The sequence below is a fragment of the Vanacampus margaritifer genome, chromosome 1 (assembly GCF_051991255.1).
Source record: "Vanacampus margaritifer isolate UIUO_Vmar chromosome 1, RoL_Vmar_1.0, whole genome shotgun sequence".
Classification (NCBI taxonomy): Eukaryota; Metazoa; Chordata; class Actinopteri; order Syngnathiformes; family Syngnathidae; genus Vanacampus; species Vanacampus margaritifer.
This window is the reverse complement of record NC_135432.1, coordinates 24,242,152-24,264,819: the sequence shown is the minus strand read 5'-3', so window position 1 is coordinate 24,264,819 and position 22,668 is coordinate 24,242,152. Positions and strand designations below refer to the sequence as shown.

Genomic DNA, 22,668 nt, shown 5'->3' with positions numbered 1-22,668 from the left:
TGCCTTTTGTTGCAAGACATCAGATCTTAGAGTTATTATTCTATTTATTGCACTAAAATGGGGCAGAAGCTCAAGATGCTATGTAATCCCGCCAACAATTGCGGATGTTGTTTCAAGTGCATCACAAAAAAACACAAGAATGAGGACAGCGAGACGACGCGAGTTGCTGTGCGAAGCTCAGCAGAGAACAGATCAAAAATCAAGAGGGACTCGTCAGCTGCCGGAGGGGCAGCTATGATGAGTCGGGTTCTGTTCTATCACATACACTCTACACACACACATACAGTGACACACATAGCATTTTGAAGCCAATCACCTAGGAAGCCTCGTCCCATATCCCGCTTGTCTGTTTTTGTTGAGCCCGTTCCGGTGCTAATGGATATGATTAGTCGAATCTAATGAGCTCCGCAGAGAGGAGAGTTCTGATTGCAGCTACAGAACCCCCTTGGGTACTGCTGAATTCAGCAAATGATGTGTATTCTGACTAATAGCACTTTTTTTTTTTCATTTCTGCAGATAAATGTTGTGTAGTTATAGGAAGATGGATGTAGACGCACCTGTAGGACTGCATGTGTGCATTAAGTGAACCACTTCGGTACGGTGTATGAACATTCGAAATGATGGACCACAATCCACTCCATAATGCAGTTCTATTTGGAGTACAGTCAACCGAGAAAGAGCCCTGCTTTGTGACAAGTGAAGAAAACGTAATTGATGATTGAATTGAAAATGCGTGCGTACATGCACATGCCTCAAAGCTAAACTTAGCTCTTCCCCATATTTTAGTATCAGTTGAGACGTATCATTGTAACATACTTCCTTGACATTGAGGATTCATTTCCTATTAGTCTGGGCTTTGGTGACGTTTTGTGGCATCTTTTAAAGAGGGATGTGTTGGCAGTGGTCCAGTATCAGTCCGCAGTTTTCAAGCTCGTCTCCACCTGTTGAGTAGAAGCCAATCTGTTTTCGGGTTTTTAATTTGTACTGTATTGCTATAGAGTCGCCCCCTGGTGGCGAAGATGCACACACCAGAAATAATACAATACAAGCCAATGGTTATTGAAATATGAAATCAGGATAAGCAAACTGTTCAATTATTTGCATTCTGTGTAATTGTTATCACTGTAGGTTTTAATAAATTACAATACTGCAGAATGCCATTTTCTAATAAAAAAAATACATTAGAAAACTTTTTTTGTGCGCGTTTTTTGTTTTGTTTGTTTGTTTGTGGGGCTGGAATGGGTTCGAGACATTTCCATTTATTTTAGTGGGAAACGATTATTTGGGGTGCGAGGGGTTTTGAGTTAAGAGAGTAGTCACAGAATGAAGTGAACTCATATATAGTCTAGGTGCTACTGTACTTTGACACCAATCACTATTTTGCCACTAGCCAGGGCTTAGGGTGCCATTTTGTGGCATATGACAGCACAATTTAAAGAACAGAAACGTGCAAATATGTGATATATATTTTAGTGACTAGAGAATATCATTGACATCACACCGTAATATATATATATATATAAAAAAAAAAATCTTAGAGATTAATTTTCAAAAATACTAACACTGTATAGATTACCTATGAGTAATAATTGAAAATCCTATAACAAAAGGCTCTTTAAACATTTTCTTATGAGAGCTAATAAATGATGCGTCATTGCACCTGAAGCATGTCATTCAAAGTGTAACCTTCAAAATCGCTCTGTGTGTTCATTAAACACTAAGATCCTTTTCAGCCATTTAATCGAAATGCATGACTTCCACTTTGTTCATGAGTAGGCCTACTGCATGTTGATGCTTACAACTCCCCAAAGACTTCATCTTTGCAGAATAAGGTGGCAAGCTGGCAAAACATGTTGAATTTCCCCTTGTAAAATCAATGAATAGTCCCCCATGAGACAACAACTCTGAATTAAAGCATAACATTCCTGTTTTCAGGCCTAGTGGCAGACTTTTATTTGGATTTTTCCATCATTTATGAGGTCAAAGACTGGGAGTCGTCCTCATTCAAGTGATCTGACTGGTTTGCATTTATTTTACGGTTTGATTAAATAGAGTGGGAGTGCTGCGCTTCAAAATTAGCAACAAGCTGATAAGCACGGTCTGGCCAATTGGGGGCAATGTTGCACAGCACTTTCAATTCCTTTTGCTGCTGCATTTGCTCCGTAAAAGAAACCATGTGTGTCTCACTCCAGGATTTAGGATGAGAAATTGTTCCTTTATCACTTTTTTTTTTTAAAGATACATAAATATGTTCCCATTCATAGAATCTTCCTGCACTGTAGAAAAAGCTGACAATTTAATTTATATAATGGCCAAATGGCATTTATTTACTAAACTATTTAAAGTACATATATTACCACCCAAGAACAGCAAATGCAAATGTTGACATGACAAGACTTGTGCTTTATCACTCTCTATGTGTCCCTTTGATTTGTGGGTGTGCTGTGATCAATTTGCCATGAAATTAGCCCATTTTTCCTAGACTCCATCCTGGGCTACTGCATCGTATGCCATGAGGCTTACTGTGTGCATTCTTTTCAGCATTTTTCATCCGTGGTGATCTTTATTTCCCCTGGCAGCCACTGTCTTCCCTCGTGAAGATAAGAGCCCGACAGGCAGGGCGCTGCTGTGGCTTCTTCTCATTTTTCTCGGCACCGCCTGCTTAATAGGAGGACATGCAAGGCATTTTGACAATTCAGAAAAGGAGAAGGCGGCAGACAGCAAAGGGTGAGACGATGCGGCTGAGAACTCCAAACTTGAGCTCTCTCAACTAAAGGGAAGACACAACATTCTGAAAATATATGGCACATTTTGTCAACATTGTCATAGTTTCTCAAGGAAATGTTTCACTTTTTTTTTTTTTTTATATATATAGACAAGCCAGTATCATTTTTAGAACATGAGGATGTTGCAAATCTGAAAACCAGATTAAACCACCCAAATGTAAAATGTATAAAATTGTCTCTTGGCAAAGTTGAAGTATTTTGGCATCAATAGTTTTGAAGACCAATATTGCTCTTGTGTTTTTAACTGAACAGCTGTTCTAAATAATGTGTCCTTATAGTCTTTAAAAAGAAGCAAAGTGGACGGTTGCAACATATATGCCCAATTAAAAAATATACAAAGTAATCAATAGGTTACAATGTATATTCTTATATGGGCCAATGAGAGTGACCAGAATGAGAGCAGCGACATATGTGAAAACTTTACGTGAATAATAAATACCGCATATGTAGATTAAGTACCTGGCAGTAACACTGTAACTAGCAAAATAAATAGAATGAATAGTTAAATAAAAACTACATCTAAATCATAAATCTACCATTTCTATCCATCTGTTGTTAACGACAAGTTCAATTTTGTTTAATTTCTGTACAAAATATAGATTTTGGTATTTGTTTGTGTACTTGACTTGACTTCATTAACATTTTTTATTCATCAGATAATGTGCGGAGCATCTAAATCAATCATGTTTAGCCGCACATTGTAGGTTCAAAGGTGTACTTTGCTGGCGATGCCCACGCAATCTATGCCTGGAGATCACTATGTAGATTGACATTTAGTTTGACCCCAACTGCTGCTGTATGTTTGTTTATTGCAGCCCCGCGACTGTGACGCAGGTCTCGTAAATAATAACTGCGAGCAGGAGGTCAATTACAGCATGCTTATATTTGATTATTAAAAACAAGCTTCAGATGACCATTAACCTTTAGAATTTCACGTTTTTATACACACTCTCAAAAAAGTTAGGGGTATTGGGTTTTCGTGTTAAAAATTTAGCATCGATTTAAAATCCCCGCATAAGCTTTCGAGGTGAGGGTTAATCTGGCGGTAAAACTTTTGAATGGCCAACTGTTCAGTGAATCGACACTTTTTGTGCAACTCGCTGTTGTCTAGCAAGGAGCTGAATTGTGTTGGATTCACAAATCAACCAACCTCTACTATGCATTTTCGGGACTCTTCTAGTCTCTCTGTAGTTGTTGCAACATGCTGATGACACTCTGTGACACTCTAAGTAAGTTCAGTGGCCACTTGACTCTGAAAACGTCCTATTTGAAACCTCGCTATGGCGAGTTATTGTCGATCAGTTGTGAGGTGCCGTCACTCAATATCAACATGTGAGAAGCGTGATGGAGAGGAACTGTTTGAAAACCGACACAAATTGAACCAAGAAATGTATTTGTCCATTCATGGATCAAACAACTCTGGTGAATGTTGCCATTGGGCTCCTTTTTAGAGAAGAGCAAGTGCCAAAAGTAGGAAAAACTAGTGCATCAGTACTGCTATTTTTCCCAAACCAAGAACGAGTACACGTACTTACATAAGAGTACTCGCAAATACCAAGTACAATGCTTGATAATGCTATCATGTCTTGGACTTGAGAGGAAAATGTGTTTTAAGAAACAGTATACATTTCACTCAAATATTACTCTTACACAAATACATGACATGATCACGTTTAAACATATATCTTGTGTGCGTTTGCCTTCAATGTAGTGCACAAATAAAAATATGTGGATTTGACGACAAGACACAAAAAAGAGGCTAAACTTCAGTCATGGTACTTTTACTTTTTTTTTTGCACGGTAGAAATTATATATGCTTGTGAATAATGTTTTATCTGATTTCCCTCACGGGATGTATAACGTATCTACAGTTGTACCATCCATCATCTATCCATCCATTAGTCTAAACACAATTTTCTGATTATATTTCATTTGTGGAACATGAATGAAGCAGAAAAAGCCACCTGAGGGGGCGGTCATTTTGTCAGTCACTTGCTGTCAACTGAAAATGACATCACAGTGCCTAGGGGCTCATGCAATGAGCGTCACGTCATGGATCAACTGTTTTCTGGCTTTGGTTATGTGATGTGCACAAGACGTGGCCATAGGCACTGTGATGTCATTATCAGTCACCAGTATGTGTCAGTAGAAGGCAAAGTGGCCACCGATAGATTATTAAAGTAACTAAGTAAATAAATAAGACTATTGTGTTTAGACTATTGAGGGCACGTAGAACACGTAAATATTTTTTTATATTTTACTTGACTTTGACTTCCACCAAGTTCAGTTTCTAATGATCGAATTGTAGGTTTATCATTATCCAGAAACGGCAATATGACAATATAATATACCTACGTTTTTGTGAGCAATCTACATACTGTAACCTTCAATTCAACTTGAAAGAAAGTCTATGGAACCTTTTACAACACACACCTTGAAGATGAGTGAAATAACTACATGCATTCCCTCATCACATTGACCTGCATATGCATTACAAGCCCACTAGAGGGCAGTAAGTATAAGCAACTGAAATGTCTTCCCATATGTATTTTGGTGGCCTTTTACCTTTTAGCCTGTCATTCAGTAAGTGAGACTAGACTCCTCACTCAGTGTTTGGTCCTCACAAGCAGCCCACTCACACATTCAAACATTTGATGTCTTTTCCACTCACCTCGAGGGGACACGGCCCTCTCCAGCCCCCTCATTTTCTCCTTATCTCTGCCGCCAAAGCTTGTTTGCTTGGAAATGTCAACCACGATGAAAGAATGTTGGTTACGTAAGGCATACATCCATGCTGCCGTTGCCTTTCTTGTTTTGTTTTTTTAAGCGTGGGATTTTGTGTGGGAGAAAAATGCTTTATAGTTGCAAACCCCGCTCAAATTCCAAGCCAAATGCATCCCATTCTGTACAGATTTAGCTGGTTGTATTTCTTTATTTAGGAGTGATTTAACAGTTGTCCTTCTAGCTCAACACGAGCGATGCTTAACGTCTTTTATAGGTGACACATTTGTACATTTTATGGTTTCAATGCTGGAAACATGGATAATGAGGAATTAGGGGTTAGAACAGTGCCTTATAACAAACATAAATGGATCGTTAGGAGAAAAATACTGCACATAATATGGAAATTACTTTTTTTCCTGTCACTGCGTGGGTGACCTGTGAAATATTTTCAGTGACCTTTCAGAGACTAAAGAGGGATTAATGGTAAATGGAAGAGGGTTGAGGAAGTGTGTGTGCTGGAAGGAGGAAATACATTCGGGCTGGCTACTTTTCACTGTGGGAGGCAAGCTGGGAAGGAAACCTGAAAGGACACACCAGGGTAAAAACTTGGGAACAAAAACAGGATGGCTCGCAGGAACATTCGAGATGAGAGCTTGTGTTGATAGCCAAGGGAGTTGGTGACAGTCGGAAACCATGTTTTTACTCTGCTACTTAGTGCTATGTTGTTCCTGGCTAGCAAGAACATGGAAGACAATATGGACCTGGTCCACCTTTGCATGTTAATCAGCCTTCACTGTCTGATGGAAATGTTCATTTTTTCAGAAGGTTATTTATAAGAGAACAACAAGAGATTGAAGATGGAAGAACAAGCGTCACGGCCATTTACAATCTCTTGTTCTTCCAAACCAAACTCCTCCAGTCATGCCTTTATGGACCATGCTTTGTGTACTATGAGCAGAAAAGGGCCTTCACAAAAACTGTTCCCACTAACTTGGAACCGTACATATGTGTCTCAATCTCTTTGGTGCAAGACAACTCCATGCTGTTTTTTTGACACTTGTGTGTCTGTCTCCCTCTAGCGGTGCAGTCCCTGAACAGCCTGAATGATCAGATCGCAAGTTTCATAGTGAAGGGACCCAAACCACAGCAGGATCAAGATGATCACGCATATTGCCCCCCTGAGAAAGAGACGCTGCAGAAGTCAATGACCTTGATGAGACACCTCCTCGCGGATGCTCAGGTATGCAAATATGACTTCTTTAAGAGCAACATGGGGCTAGAAAAAAGTGTTTTATAGTATTTGTGCCTTTTTTTGTTAATTAATGTAAAGAAAATCTCTAAGCAGCGCCATTCATTTGGAGCCACACTGAAATATTTTCCCGTAGCCCTGCATCCCGTTTCAACAAAATTTTGTAGAAATTGCTTTTTTAGGGTCCGTTCACCGAATCAGTGCCATCTACTTGTTGCAAGTACTCGCAAAAGGAATTTAAATTTCCGTTTTTTTCCCCAACTCTAAATCTGTTCTTGCATATAAAGAACTACTAAAAATGTGTATTGGCTCATCTTAGTTTTATCGCAGTAGTTATCAAACAAGTAGCCTACACCAAATACTACCTAAAATAAATAAATAAATACTTAGATGTCCAAGTAGCACCTTAATGACATACATTAAAATACAGTAGCGTAGTAGGCCAAGGTATTAATTGAAAATGACACTGATATTTTATTCCTAAAAAGCATTTTTGATATTATTGTAAGCCACTGTAACATTATGTAGTTTGAACCCCTTGCGCTGCGCTTAAATATCTAGAAATAAACTGTGATCAGCAACCTAATTTATTTGCTGAATGGAAAAGTGTTAAAGGTAATATCAAGCCAAAAATGTTATTTACAGTAATATGTTCTATGCAGCCCCTATATAGTTTAAACATGGTATTCTGAATAATATTGTGTTTGTAGAATATGAGATAGGCGTCAAAATCCACACATTTTTATCCACCTCAGGGGGCGGCCATTTTGACACTTGCTGTCGATTGAAGATGACATCGCAGTTACTCAGGTCTCAGAAAATGACCAATCATGGCTCACCTATTTTCTGAAGCTGAGCCGTGATTGGTTGCTATCTGAGCCCTGAGCAACTGATATCATTTTCAGTCGACGGCAAGTGGCAAAATGGTCGCCCCCTTAAATGGATAAAAACAGGTGCATTTTACTTCTTAACTTGTATTCCACAAACACATTATTAATGTGTTTAGACTAGTGGGGGGCACATACAGCAAGCAGTAGCACACATACCCTGTCACTTAAAAAAAGTCAACATCTTGCTAGCTCTTAATATTAATCTGGAAGGGACAAATATTTTTCAACTGCTCACATGTTAATCTTTGTTCATATGTCACATAAAGGACAAAGTGGGCACTTTTTCTCCCATATCCATTGTCTTTGCACTGATGTTTTCACCCGTGTTGATAATTTTACATAATCTTTGTGTGGGAAGAGGATGAAGAGCCCGAGATGAGAGGCTGGGAGCTCCAATTTGAGGCCGCTGTCGAAGAGGCAATGTCAAGAGTGTGATTGAGCTGTTTATTCAAAATTATTTAAATGAGCTTGATGAGTTGTTACACACCCTAATCCAACATCTGTCGCTGTGTATGCACACTGCACAACAAAATGTTACTTTTCATACAATTTGCGAGTTTGGTTGAGGAAACAGTTGTATAACGTGGCATCAAGTCAATGCAAATGTAAATTGAGTTGATCCTCCTAGGGAGACATTTACAATGGGGCTGCTTAACAATTACAAGTACATCCTTCTGACATTGCAATCTTTTTATGATGTTGCCTCAAAATCAGTGGATGACACCTATAGAGAATTCCCAAATGATCTTGTTACACCCATTTATTGCCATCAAGCGCATTAACATGGACATTTCAATAAAACAAATTAAAACAAATTTCAAACTAATAAATTACTTATTATTTGGCTGGTGGCCACCATTGAAATTGGTCCCACTTCGCAGAGACTCCGCAGAGGTGTGGCAAATTTACTAATTTAATGAGTCAGCAAAATGACCTCCACAACTCTACAAATTCATTGAGAAGATTACTAAAGTTTGCCGTATTTTAATGAGCCCCTTGGAATTTTCCTTTACTGGAAAGTCAGTAGAAGCAAAACTTCACGTTGCCTCTCCTTGGGCTTCATTTTCTGTGTATTGTGCAGTCGATCTTGGAGGAAATTTGTTGCTGAGCTTCTGAGCCTTTGCCACTGACCTTATCACTATCTCTCCTCCCTCATGCTGGAACCAGCTCTGACTACATTAGTGGAGCTGTCAGTCATGTACGGTTGAAAACAGGGGGTAGGGAAGGAGTTTGGGGCACAGGAGGATGTGGATGCATCTAAACAAGTCCGTGAGGGTGACCGAGGAGACGCTGATAAATAAGATCTGTGTGACTCCCTGTGACCCTCGTGCTGATGTATTCATCAGTGAAGAGCTGCTGACATGTCTCTCACTCTTTAAGAAAAGTACACTGAGAAGTATACACTGTGCATCAGCAGAAAAACACCATAGCTACAGTAGTTTTTGTTTTTCTTCAGTGTGAGCTGAGCCCTTAGACCAGCTGGAGGTACTGATGAACCGTTCCAAGATGTCAAGAGGAATGCAATCTTTCACACGGCATAATTTAATTTTAATTTGTGACGTCAAATTTTTTGGGGTTTGGTCACGTGACATTCTCAATGTGAGCCTATGGGCACTTTGATTAGGGTGGCCAGATTTTCAAAATTAAATCTGGAATACAACAATTTTGCTGAAAATCAAATATCCAATAAATTCTCACCAGGAATTATTTAAAACAAATTAAACCGCTAATCAATCTGGTTTTGTTATTTCGTTAGCTTTTGATAAATGCTATCATGATTGACAGTTCAACAGCTGTAAATAATACAATGCACCCATTTCATCCAACCTTTTTTTGCTGGGTCTCGGCGGTTAATGTAAGATGGTTGTGCCATCTACCTCGCAATGGTCCTGCATTATAACATTGAAAATATGCTGCCAGAAAAACCCAGCTTCCTTTAGATCTGACTCGCAACCGCAGCATTACGCTACTAGGACTACATTTGCCATGATTCCTAGACACTGAAGCAGGAAGTAGTTCGAGTTCAAGTATGACAAAAACATACCTGGTAGCGATTTAACCATAGATATCTCTAAGAACACTAAATGCCTCGTGTGTCAAGGAGCAACGTCGTCACAAAAAAAAAGAAAGAAAAAAAATCAGCCTGAATCGTAGTCACATTAATATGGTTTGTAATAAACCTATCCGTTTGTAAATCCATCAAGAATTTGGCAAGGGAGATTCATCTTCTTAATTCTTATTCCAACAATTCAATATTCATCAGAATTCCCTGCTTTCACTACCGGGGGAACATGGAACACATTATTGCAAAGAACGTTTTTAACTTGATTTCCACTTTCAAATGTTAAAGCACCCCAACCTAGATTAGCGTTAGCATTAAGATAGCAGGGGGGAAAAAAGGCTAAGCTATGTACGTGTAATTATCTTTGTTTTAAATTTAGTTCATCCGTAAACTTTCACTGAGGGAGGCATTTAGCAGCGTGAAACCTTTTTTTTTTTTTTTTAAGAATTATTCACTATTTGGTATCATGCTTCTATTGAGAAGGAGTTCACTGTCAAAGCAATAAATCGGTTGAATGTCGCCTCATATCTGAAAACAACAACTCATAAGTTAGGTTACTTGTATCTCAAGGGCACCAGTGTATATTAAAGATAGCTGTCACTGTTATCAGTGGGTGATATGGCAGTGTACGCTATTATATCACCTAAATCTGTTTCTCTCTAGAGCATCTATTGAGCTCGTCTATTTAGTTTTATGGATGATACGAATGTTCAGGTTATTCTCCCTGCTGCCACCAACCTCATTTCCTGATGCCAGGGGATGTTTTCATCGATAAAACTCAAATAAATATGAATATAGAGTGCTACACACTAATGGGCTTGGAGGATAGAAACACACCTCCATAGCAATACGACTTTTGCTTTTGAAGTTTCATTTGTCCGCATTGTACACAACCTTCAAATAAATCCTTTATTTTTTTGTATTTTTATACCAAGTTCAGTTGATATACAGGTGCTCGTCCAAAAATTTGAATATCCTTGAAAAGTTGAATAATTTCCATAATTCCACTCAAAAAGTCAAACTTTCATAGATTATAGATTCATGGCCCACAATTTAAGTGATTTCAAGTATTTATTTGTTTATTTTTACATTATTTGGGCTCCCCGATCATAAAACCCACAAAAACAGGATGTCAAAAAATTTGAGTAATGTGAAGAAATCACCATGCATGCTTCCCAGTCTTTTGCATGGAAAAAAAGGTGGATGGATGGATGGTATTTTCAAAGCGATAAGTAAATCTTCAATAGTTGGTTGGATTCCCTTTGTTTTAACAACTGCCTCGATTAGCGGTAGCATAGCCTGGGGTTCTTGGAAGCCCAGGCCTTTCTTGATGCTTGCTGTCATCTATTTGTTTTTGGGTCTGGTGGCCCTCATTTTCCTTTTGATACTATTGCATTAGAGTAAAACAAGGGCCATCAAACCCGAAAACAAAGAGCTGACAGCAAGCATCAAGAAAGCATGGACTTCTAGGAACCCCAGGCAATGCCACGGCGCACCCAGGCAGTGATTAAGGCAAAGGGAATTCAACCAACTACTCAAGATTGACATAATAATAATATCATCCGTCCATCCATACTTTTCTGCATGCAAAACACTGGGAAATATGCATGGAGATTTCTTCACATTATTCAAATTTTTTGACATCCTGTTTTTGTGGGTTTTATGAGTTGGAAGCTCAAATAATGTAAAGATAAACAAATAACTGCTTGAAATCACTTAAATTGTAGGACCTGAATCTATAATCTATGAAAATTTGACTTTTTGAGTGGAATTCTGGAAATTATTCAACTTTTCGAGGACATTAAAAAATTTTGACGAGCACCCGTATATTTACAGAATGAATCACATCTCCTTCTTCGTCCTTTGAGATAATAAAAAAAATTGACCCCAAAGGTTTTAAATGCATTGGTTCCATGATGGTGCAGTCTAGTTGAGTGACTTACTGTTCCTTTATCTTTGTTGTGTTCTATCTAATCTTGCATCAAGCAATAACATCAGCATTCTGGCCAACACAGTAGCTTCACCACAAGAGCCACACTTGAACAGCAATCCCACGCCAGCTTTTGCACTCTGGACTTCTTTTCGTGCACCTGTTCAAAAAGCAAAACACAAAAAACAAAAAGTTGCTAATTTTCTGTATGGATCTACAGCTACAGTAGATCCTGTGAGGTCATTACTTTTCCAAACCCCTGCTGGCAACTTAGCGCCTGCCCATAGCGTATTCCTGCAGCACTTTGTTTATGCTGTTTGTTATTCTGTAACAATAGGACACCAGAGTGAAGGTATCTTGCCAGCTACTGCCAATCAAACCCAAAAGGACAAATAATCACTTTCCCCCAAAATGCTGTTAAAAAGCATGATAACATTGTTTTTGACAACAATGAAGGATGGTTAAAGACGGCCTGTTCATTTCAGCACTGGGTTGATTATCATCTCATCCACATGATAGTCAAACTGATAAATGTGCATTATCACGCACCTATCCTGGAAGTGTCCTATTAAAATACAACATATCTGAATCACTTCCACATCTATGTGCTAAATGTGCTCGGGTCAGGGAAGAGTGCATCCTGCTTGCATTTTCAAGACCACTGGGGGCACGGGGGGTGGGGGTGGGGGGTGCTGAAGAGGGATTAAGTATGTGATGGGTTTCGCTGGGTCAATCTCTCCCTCTCTGAATGGGACCTCAGCTGGCCCACCAGGACGTGCTTTCTGTCTATGCATTATGCATCACCTTGGTCACGTCTGCCCTCTCCACCATCCCCTGACACCAGCAGACCTCTGTAATGCACCAATCAAATCTTGCCACCCACATTTTGTGATTTGTGTAGATCCAATGGCTTTTTCTTCTGGGAGTCGCCGGAGCCATGACTCGAAACCACACCTGATTTGTTATGGGATGTGGGTTAAGTGCTTTTAGTGTGACTGGTTGCCTTGAATGATGATTTCGCAACCTTTTGGGTATTTAGAGTTGATAGGGCAAGGAACCTAAATTTATAACTTAAACTAGAGTAAAAATTTACACCCATATGATTCATGCCAAACAATCACCACCAGAAGAAAGAAAAGATGATAATAATCAAACTGCTACACTTGAATAAAGTGAATGAAGAGTTTTTGCTTTGACTTGCAAGCAAAAATGATAAAAGCAGTGCATGGTGGCAGTGAAATCCACTCACTTCACAACAAGCAGCAGTGTGTCTGATAGACAAGTCTTCAAAATGTCATTCCCAGTTGAATTTGACTGTCGAACTAAACATGAAACCAAGGGAATTGCACTATAGCATTAAACAACTACATAACTTTACGATGTCCTCTGGCTTAATGCTAACTCGTAACGGGGAAATGCCATCGATGGGCTGAAGAATAGCATTGGCGTTGCGGTCTTACAATCTATTTAGCAATGGATATTTAAACACAAATTGCGGAATAACACTTGTAAATGAATAGAATATTCACAGGCATATTCTTCCTCTGCGTATAACGACTAATATTACTTCCATACTGATGATCTGAGACCGTCTTCATTTACTTTTTTTTCTGTATGTCTGTGTTGTGCTGCCCCCAGGTGGTCAAGGTACGCACATTAGAAGGATCAGCACAATGTCTATTGAATTGAAATCTAGGGAGGGGGAGTGCCAAAATTGTTTACTTTTTTACATTTTACTTAATTATGTCAATAGTGTATGTCTTTATACACTACAATATTAAAAAGTGCTATTTTTCTCATTAAAAAAATAACATTTTTGGTTTTTGGGATGGGAGGTTCTGGCGGATTAATGGTATCTTCATTCATTTCAGTGGGGAAGGATGATTTGAGATACGAATGTTTTTAGTTAAAAGCATGGTCACAGAAGAAGTTAAACTCGTATCTCAAGGCACAACTATTATAGACTACTGTCCGATCGTTCTAACAAATAAGAATGATAAAGCCTAAATTTGACAATCAACAGCTTACAATATTTTTTTCTCACATTTATATAATTCTATTTATATGCTTGGAAAATGAGAATCCTGTGGTTTATGGAATGTAGTTATTTAAAATACCCCCCCCGCCCCACACACACACACACAACCCGATCCCCCCCCCCCCCCCCCCAACCCTTTTCGTTGTTGGAATCACCTTTTTAGTACATGCAATAACTAATGCAGATTTGAAACTTTATATGTATGTAATACTAAAAAGATTGTAAAAAAGTGTTCTTATTAATTCCCTAGTTAAAAAGAACATGTTAATGCTAAGGTTCAATACCTAAAATTAGCAAGTACTTTCTTTTGTTACAGGTCTATGCAGACACAGAATCAATCCATTCATCCAATATTCAAAAGTGAGCTATAAATAAATATTACAAGCAAGAACATGCTTTGAAATTGACAAGTCTGTTGAAGAGAAAACTTTTTCTTCTTTTTTTAAAATCCTTAAAATAGCATCAATGGCACAACTCAAACTCCGGTTTAATAGAATACTGTTGTGGTGTTCAGGGACGCACAAGATAAACCTTAAAAGACTTCAATTCCAAGCTTGATGTTAAACTTCATTGGATCAGATTGCACTTCAAGCAGTCAGTGTCTTAAATAACTCTACTTTCATAGACAGTGATGTTGGCAATGAGTGATCTTTATGCATCAAAATCACTTGGGAACCTTGTGTCTTTGCAGCGATGTGGTACAACACAGAGCGGTTGTCAGGTTGTAGGTTGTTAAATATAAAATAGCTAATATTATTATTTATGCACTGTCGCTACGTTCTGATTACCTGTTATGATTCATTAGAATCTTTCATGGCAGCGCCCTCAATTCATTAGGAATGGATGAGTATTAAGCCCTGTTTGACTAATAGTTTTAGAGTTATGTTGACTAACCCAGAATGTTTTATTAAAGAGAAATTTGAAAGTCCTTCATGTAAGCTCCAGGGCTTTGAATACAAGTATTCCATAACATGACACGTCAAACTGCGGTTGCTTGGCGACAGTTTGTCTGACAGGCACCATCACAAAAGCAATATTTAGATCTGTTTTTCTGTATTTCATGGAAAATGTAATTAAATGATTCATTAATCTTTACAATCAGTGATATGTTTTGCTCATACATTAATTGAGGCCAATCCTCATTTCAGCAGTTCTCTGTTCTACAACAGTGGGAAAGCAATCTCATGAAAGCTTTAAGATAAGGATATTGTATCCACTTTTCACTGCTAAGTGTGTTATGCACTTTGGAACATATTAAACATATCATGTGGTCTTTAAGGAACGATAAGCCATGGTTGGAACACTTTAATAAGTTAAATTACATCTTGGAGCAATTATCATCTAATTGTATAGCGAAAATTGTGCTACTTGATCTATCCTCTCTCTCTCTCTCTCTCTCTCTCTCTCTCTCTCTCTCTGGATGTATTATACCCGTTTAAATGTGTTTGTATTATTTTAAAAGTGTTTAAAGACCTTTTAATATCCCAAGCTAAGCCTCAAACGTGGAGTGTTGCAATTGATAATTTAAAAAGAAAGAGCCTTCTGCTCTCTTCAATTACAGCCAGACCACGCCCCAACCCTCTCCCCATTCCAAGTCTTAATGAGGGGTGGAGCAAGAGTCTGACTTCCTGTTTAGTTACCCTTTAAAAAGCAAGAATACTGCGGATAACATTCAACACAGCAGTTGTATACAAAATCTGTATTTCAGGAATGTTCCACAGTACAATTACATTACACCTGCATTTTGTAGGAACATTTCAAATATTGGATACATGCTACTGGGAAAAGTTCAGTTACATTTCCCTTTTTGTTTTTAGCACATATGCTAGCTTCTAGAGATGGTTCTAACCCTGTATGTTGTTCTATGTGCAACATTGTTGGTGCGACAAGATTGCAGGGGTAAATGGGTTGCTTTTCGTGGGAACACATTTGGAGGAAGGTAACACATATTGCGAAGCATCTAACGATCTGGCATTAGATGCTGGTTTATGTGATTGGGTGCAAGTCGCCGTACTGAACGCAGCTGGAGTTGTCTCTTATCTGTGAGGCTACAAGCATTCCTCGGATTGTATTGTGGGAAAACAGCTTTAATGTCCCGAGGGATATATGCAGTGTGCTGTATTATCAATCAGTGTTTGATAAATTGAAATATCGCATTGTCTCAGTGGCAGTTGTGCTCATTACCTTGTTCTCTGTTGCATTTCTCATATCCTCATCTATCTCTCAATTGTTGCATTGTCATACTAACTCCATTCTAATGAGTTTATAAATTGTATGTACTACATGTGCAATGTGTGAGTATATGTTTAGAAAATACCTGTAATAATTTATCTACCATCCCATAATATATATGCTCATGCCCGTTAATTTGTATTTTCCTTTAGTTGCAAATTAGAATTCATAGTACCAAATTGTATTGCTTGATGGAAACGTGGACTTTACTGCTTGCCAGATGTACAAACCTTTTTGGATCCAATGCTGATCTTTTCTTTTTCTTGCAATGTTATTTGATGATCTTCTGAAGAAAAATTTAATATTTGAAGCAGTATCTGTAATACCTACATTTTAACTCATTCACTGCCAAAAAAATTGAACTATTTCTATTTTTTTTCCCACTTTTGCTAACAAGTGTATGAAAACCTAGATTTTTTTCATTGTACATTTAGAACAGATATAACATTTGTGATTAACCGTGCGTTAACTAGTGAAGTCATTTGATTAATTACAATTAAAACTTTATATATATATATATATATATATATATATATATATATACATATATATATATATATATATATAAAACTATATGAAAGATTATTTAAAAATTAGGGGTGTCAGGCGATTAAAATGACTTCACTAGTTAACTCACAATTAATCGCATTAATCTAATTGTATAATAAACATTTTCTTCTAGGTTTTTATACTCTTGTTAAAAGTGGGAAAAAATGTTAAACTACTAGAAATAGTTCAAATTGATTTTTTACGTCTATAGCCGTCAATGGCAGTGAATGAGTTAATAGGCTAGATTCATACTGCCGGTCTTCATGTCCATTTCCAATTTCATGCTTATCACATTATGTTTAATTGTTCACATCTACTGTACCTTCAAGCAGTCCCATCTGTGTTAGTAACTACAGTAAATGGAGAGTAAAGCTTGTCTCAACTGGAAGTTGACTTGAATCACCAGTGTCACCAGTGTTGCACCACACCACACCACACCACACTACCACACCTTTGCATGTCAAACTTTTTTGCTAGAGTCAAGGCGTAAAAAATTGTGCGCGGCAGACTGGAAATACGTTATGAAATTTAGACAGCAGAGATGAACAAAGCAACTTTACTCATTACTAACTATAGACACTATACAGTACTATACAGCAGGGTTCACCAATTCCGGTCCTCAGGTTTTAGATTGTTTCCGCCCACTAGCACACCTGATTCATATAATCAGCTCATCAGCATGCCTGATAACGATCCTGATCTTTAGTATCAGGTGTGTTAGTAGGCGGAAACATCTAAAACCTTCAGGATTCCGGACCTCGAGAACTGGAATTGATGAACCCTGCTACACAGTATATGCTGATCTATCTACAGTAAATATAGATGTAGCCTACATATCATGTGAAAGATTTTTTTTCAATCTCATTAAAAAAAAAAAAAACATTTTCATCACTGGCGCTCACTATTGACTAGCTACCACTGCTTTCAAGTGACTGGCAGACACAAAGAACTGGACAATCCATCCATTTGCTACGCGCGTATCCTGTTCAGTGTCATGGAGCCTTTCTCTGCTGACATTGGGCATAAGGCAGCCTAGCCATTGTACTGGTTTCCAGTCAAAACCAGTGCAAGTAGACAAATGTAAAGATGTATGTGCCTATATGTCAGTCTTGGCATTTTTCGAGGTAAAATGACATTGGCAGTTATTTGAGACATATCAGATTTTATCTTTAGTTGTGACAGAGATGTGATTTTGACATACGGATATCAGATTTATTTATTTAGTTATTTCTTTTTCCGAGTGAGCTGTGATAACTGATTTCTGAATCCAGCCACATGGAAGAAAAAACTCTTAATTCTGTTGCCATGTGACTAGAATATAGAGAATATCATTCTGTTGCCCAGTAGGGGTCTGAGATGTACAGACTTGGTTCAATTAGCGGTGCCCAGAGTTCAAAGCAAACATGGTGAATCAGCAGTAATCTGTTATGGCGCACACAAGTGGAATGAGCGGCAAATAGAAATGAAGTCAGTCCCAAATGTGAATGTTTTTAAGTCCAGATTGAAAATGGTTTCTTACAACTCATGCTTATTATTAACCTTTTTTTTTTAAAAAAAAGAAAAGTTTTTATCATTGTTAAAATCTTTTTTACACATATATATTTTGCTTGCACAGTAGTAATACTAATTACTTTAGATAAAACAAAAATCTGTGCTTTCTCTATAAATGTATTTAGTTCTTTGTTATTAACTGCTTCATAACATTGTACCTGCAAAGCTCATTGTTACTACCTTCAGGGTTGGGAGGGTCACTTTTAAAATGTAATCCATTACAGTTACAAGTTACCTGCTAAAAAATTTAGTAAATAATGTAATCCAAGTACCATAATATTAAAGTAATGTAACTGGATTACTCCAATATTGAGTATGCTCATGAAGACAAAATAAAAATAAATATCACCACAATATATATTCTATACAATGTGCCCCTGCTATTTGCGGGTGATAGGGACCCGGGCAGCCTACAAATAGCAAAAATCCTTGTGTAATTAAAAAGCCTGTAGGCTATTGATTGATTGATTGATTGATTGAAGGCCATATGCTGTTTTCGAACTGTCACTGAAACCACACCTTACAGTTAGATAGACAGACAGATAGATAGATAGATAGATAGATAGATAGATAGATAGATAGATAGATAGATAGATAGATAGATAGATAGATAGATAGATAGATAGATAGATAGATAGATAGATAGATAGATAGATAGATAGATAGATAGATAGATCCAAGATGATGATGCGTGACATCAAATGCAAAATTAACTTTTATCCCAGTCACAAGTTTAGCCGTGTATATGTTGTACATGATGTTTAAATAGTGAATTGGTGGGAGGAAGATTTGTTTAGAAGGTGTAACTCACATTATGGTTGTAGGCTAGCGGGCTAGCTAGCAAGAAGCTACAGCGCGTAGCATGCCGCTGGACTCTTAGCTCAAACTTTCGCTACGAGTAAATTCCAGTGAACACCGGACGCCATTTCCTCCTCCTGTCCGTGAAGTGTGGAGGACACGACTAGTCAGTTCGTCCGTTCCCACCACCCCGACATGTAGCAATGGTCCCACTCGCGCGGGCGTGCACGTGTTCTCTCTCACTCTGTTGCTCTGTCCCTCTCGCTCTCTCTCTCTCTCTCGCTCTGTCTCTTTCTCTCTCGCCCTCTTTGGGCACTCTCTCTCATAGTAGAAATTGTAATCCCTCGAAGTAATCCCCATTTTTAATAAATGTACCTGTAATCTGATTACACATTTTTTCCTGTAACTGTAATGTAATACAGTTACTTTTTTTTTTTCTCATTATGTAACGGCGGTACATGCTTTCCGTTACTCCCCAAGCCTGGTTACCTTGTGCTTGAGATACACTGCATTCGTAGACGAAGCTGCTCGTGAATATTCTCAGTCATCCAGGTTTTTTTCTTTCCAAAGGTATTGAATCAATCAGAACCGGACTGTTGTGGTTGTCTTAAGACGTGTTACCTCTCATCTGAGTAGGCTTCATCTATTGTTGCTTCCTCAGTTCATGCAACAAGGCTTGGTTAGGATTGCACCAGCCTGGCTCCTGAAAGGCGAAATGCCTTCAAAGACAACCACAACAGTCTTTTTCCAATCGATTTAATGCCCTGAGAAATAAATAAAGCTGCCTTGCCTTGACTTGTCTAATGTCAAAGACCATTACTTTGATGGAATTGAGCTAGGACCACCCAAAATGTCACAGGCGTTTGCAGCATGAAAACATCCATACTTATCTTTGGATGACATTGAACACACACAAAAAAAGAAAATGATCTCTCCAGGGGTCACAACTTGGACAATTTGGTTAAAAACATACCTTAACCTGAGCATCCCAGCAATAAACATGATGCCTTAAATTTTTTGGTGCAGTATGTTAATATGAGTCTGATTGGAGTGACTGCATGAGAAAAGGTCCCTGAAACACAGTTTTGCAAAATCTGCCGTCAGCAGCAGGGTGACCTCTCTTTGAAGGCAACAGCATTCATTATCAAAAAAAGGATGCGCTTCGCTTGTAAATGGATATTAACAGCTCACTTTGATTTCCATTGAAATTCAAGACAGTACGTGTGAAATGAGTCATGCACACAGCAAGAGTCGGTGAATTGTGCAGGAATATGATTGACATTTTTCAATTAATACTGCAAGATGAATTTGATATGTGTTGTGCATTAATTAACTGGAGGAAATGGAAGTTTGAGAATAATTTGCATATTCTATGCAAGGTTCTGCTGAGATCCACTGGCTTCCACTGCGGATTGTGAATTCATAGACTTTTTTTTTTTTTTAATAAATGTCAAATGTCATTGATTTTGATAAAGTCTGAAAACCTTGCCGTCAAACTCATCTCATACTAAATGATAAAAAGTGTTTCTATGGTGCTTCTAGTCATCGAGGTCTTCTTTTCGCAGCACTCTCCTAACTCCCACGCACTCATTCTTTCCACTTTTACACTGCTCTGAATAATCCATTTCATTGGTTGTATCATGTCATGTAGGAGGAGTTACATTGCACCTAATTAATCTGCAAATTTGCTGCAGTCATAAATAATAATAAATCAGATACTCAAAGATGCTTTACAGTGGAACGGATACATTATTCATACATTTCCGATCATACAGACTTGAAAAGCTGGCAGAAAATACTTTTCGTAAGACTATCCATAACTTGGGCTAGTTTAATCACTGTAAATCTTTTTTTCTTGATCAGGACAGTAGCAATATTGATACATTATTAAGCACTTTCAACTTAATTATGCCTGATTTTGGCAACATGTTTAGTGTGTTCAGTCCTCACTGAATGCATTTTACGTTTAAAATGTTCCTTTGCTGGGAATGTACATTTAAAATTACTTGTATTTTTCTGCTACAGACCATTGATTTGTGATTTTGATTGACTCATCCTGTGAATATAGCAGAATATTGATCACTTTTCTTAATTAAAAGTCTCTGTTGTGGATACTTTTTATTCATTTACAGGTATGTTTTACTTGTCATATAACTTTGCAAAAGGGGCGTGGCCAGATATTTTCCATTGGGGTGGCCAGGGTAAAACCATGACTCATATAGGGGTGGCCATAAGTTAACCGTGCAGCCATACCGTTCGCATGCCGACTTTGGGCTGCGAGCACCGACCAGTGGGCTGCATGAAATAATATGTTATGAATTCAATGCATTGGAGCTGTTACAATTGTCAATGAGTTGCTCAGTTACAATAGAGCTTTCTGCCACTTGGCGGCAATAAGGCAAATGTCAGTTACTGATCTGTACACAATAAGTAGAAAAGGAAACCCAACAGGTAAATTCACGACTAAGTATTTAAAAAAAAATAAAAATAAACTATGTTGATGCCTCACTTCACCAAAAAACGATTTATTCTCCCATTGTTTTTCCTGTGGTAAAATCTATTACCTGTACTTATTTTTGTTTTAGCAAACAGGACTCAAGACTCTGAACTTGATTTGATGCAGGAATTCTTTGCCTGTTTGGCATCTTGTTGGATGTCAAAGTTCACACATTAATACATGTCTTTTTGATTATCACATTGTTTCATGTTATCTGATATTGTTTCAGCTTTTTACAAGTGGATTTGATTTAATAATTGACTACAATCATATAAGTTAAAAAAAAAAACCTTGGTTTTATTATATTGTTTTCTGTAGTTCTTATTTATTAATTGTTTTATTGTGTCCTTTTAAAATATCAGCTTGTTCCTACTGTACAAGATTGATACATCAAATGTATTATTTTTGTGTCTGATTTGACAAACATTTATTTGTTAAAAACACTGAACATTAAACATACAAATACATAAATAACAAAAACAAGTAAATTATGCCTTTTCGTGGACTAACATAGCACTTGACATTCACATAGGCAACATGACAACTGTGTCCAAAAACACACTCACAGATGCGACACAGTTGTTTGTTGACTTAAAAAAAAAGAAGAAAAGAAAAGAAAGTTTAGAATAATAAATTTAGGTTTGTGTGAAAGCCACATGTTTCTATCTGCTTCAGGAGCTTATTATTTAGTAGGCATTGACAATATTGTTGTATATCCAGGATCCAGGGGGGCGTGCGGTGGCTGGGGAGGAGGGGTGGGGTGGTCAAGGCCACCCCTGGCCACCCCTGGCCACCACGTGCCTCCACCATTGCTTTGCATGTGAATAGTCTTCACCACAAGCTGTCTCTGTCTCTCTTCCCCAAACTAATGATTCCCTTTGCACTACACCGTTGTTGATTTTCTTTTACCTTGGTTTGGGTTCCGTCTTCTATCTCAGATTTAGACACAAGTTGTAAATGGCACCCATCGAGACTATTAATCATGCTCATTCGTCCTCAGACCAACCCTTAGCAAGATTGATCACTTGCTTGCCTTTAAAATCCACCCGTGTGTCCTGTATTGTAGAGAAATTACATACAAGTATGGGATCTGACTTACATAAAATATCAACTTACAGTAAAGCATTTTATTAAGATAATTTGAATTTTGGAGCTCTGGTTGCAAGCCTTCTCAAATGAGTTTTGTGCCAACATTTTTGCAGCCAGGTTGACTGACATTATCTTATATAACGCTGTAAGGAGGTTTTCATAGCATTGCTTACTATCAACCAAAATATTATATGAACATTTTCAAGCGGATTAACCAAAACACAGTTTGATGTGTATTTATCTGTGGAAAAAGGTATAAATAATAATGACAAC

General features: G+C 37.8%; 1 protein-coding gene across 4 annotated transcripts in view; it reads left to right on the top strand.

Annotated features, from left to right (window-relative positions):
* The window catches only part of kazna (kazrin, periplakin interacting protein a), a 138,132-nt gene that overhangs the window by 19,302 nt on the left and 96,162 nt on the right, over window positions 1-22,668 (top strand). For all 4 annotated transcript variants that reach the window (XM_077585786.1, XM_077585794.1, XM_077585802.1 and 1 more), the window contains exon 2: window positions 6,590-6,750. In XM_077585786.1, the coding sequence (XP_077441912.1) occupies window positions 6,590-6,750 (161 nt within the window). The remainder of the gene's footprint in view (window positions 1-6,589; window positions 6,751-22,668) is intronic.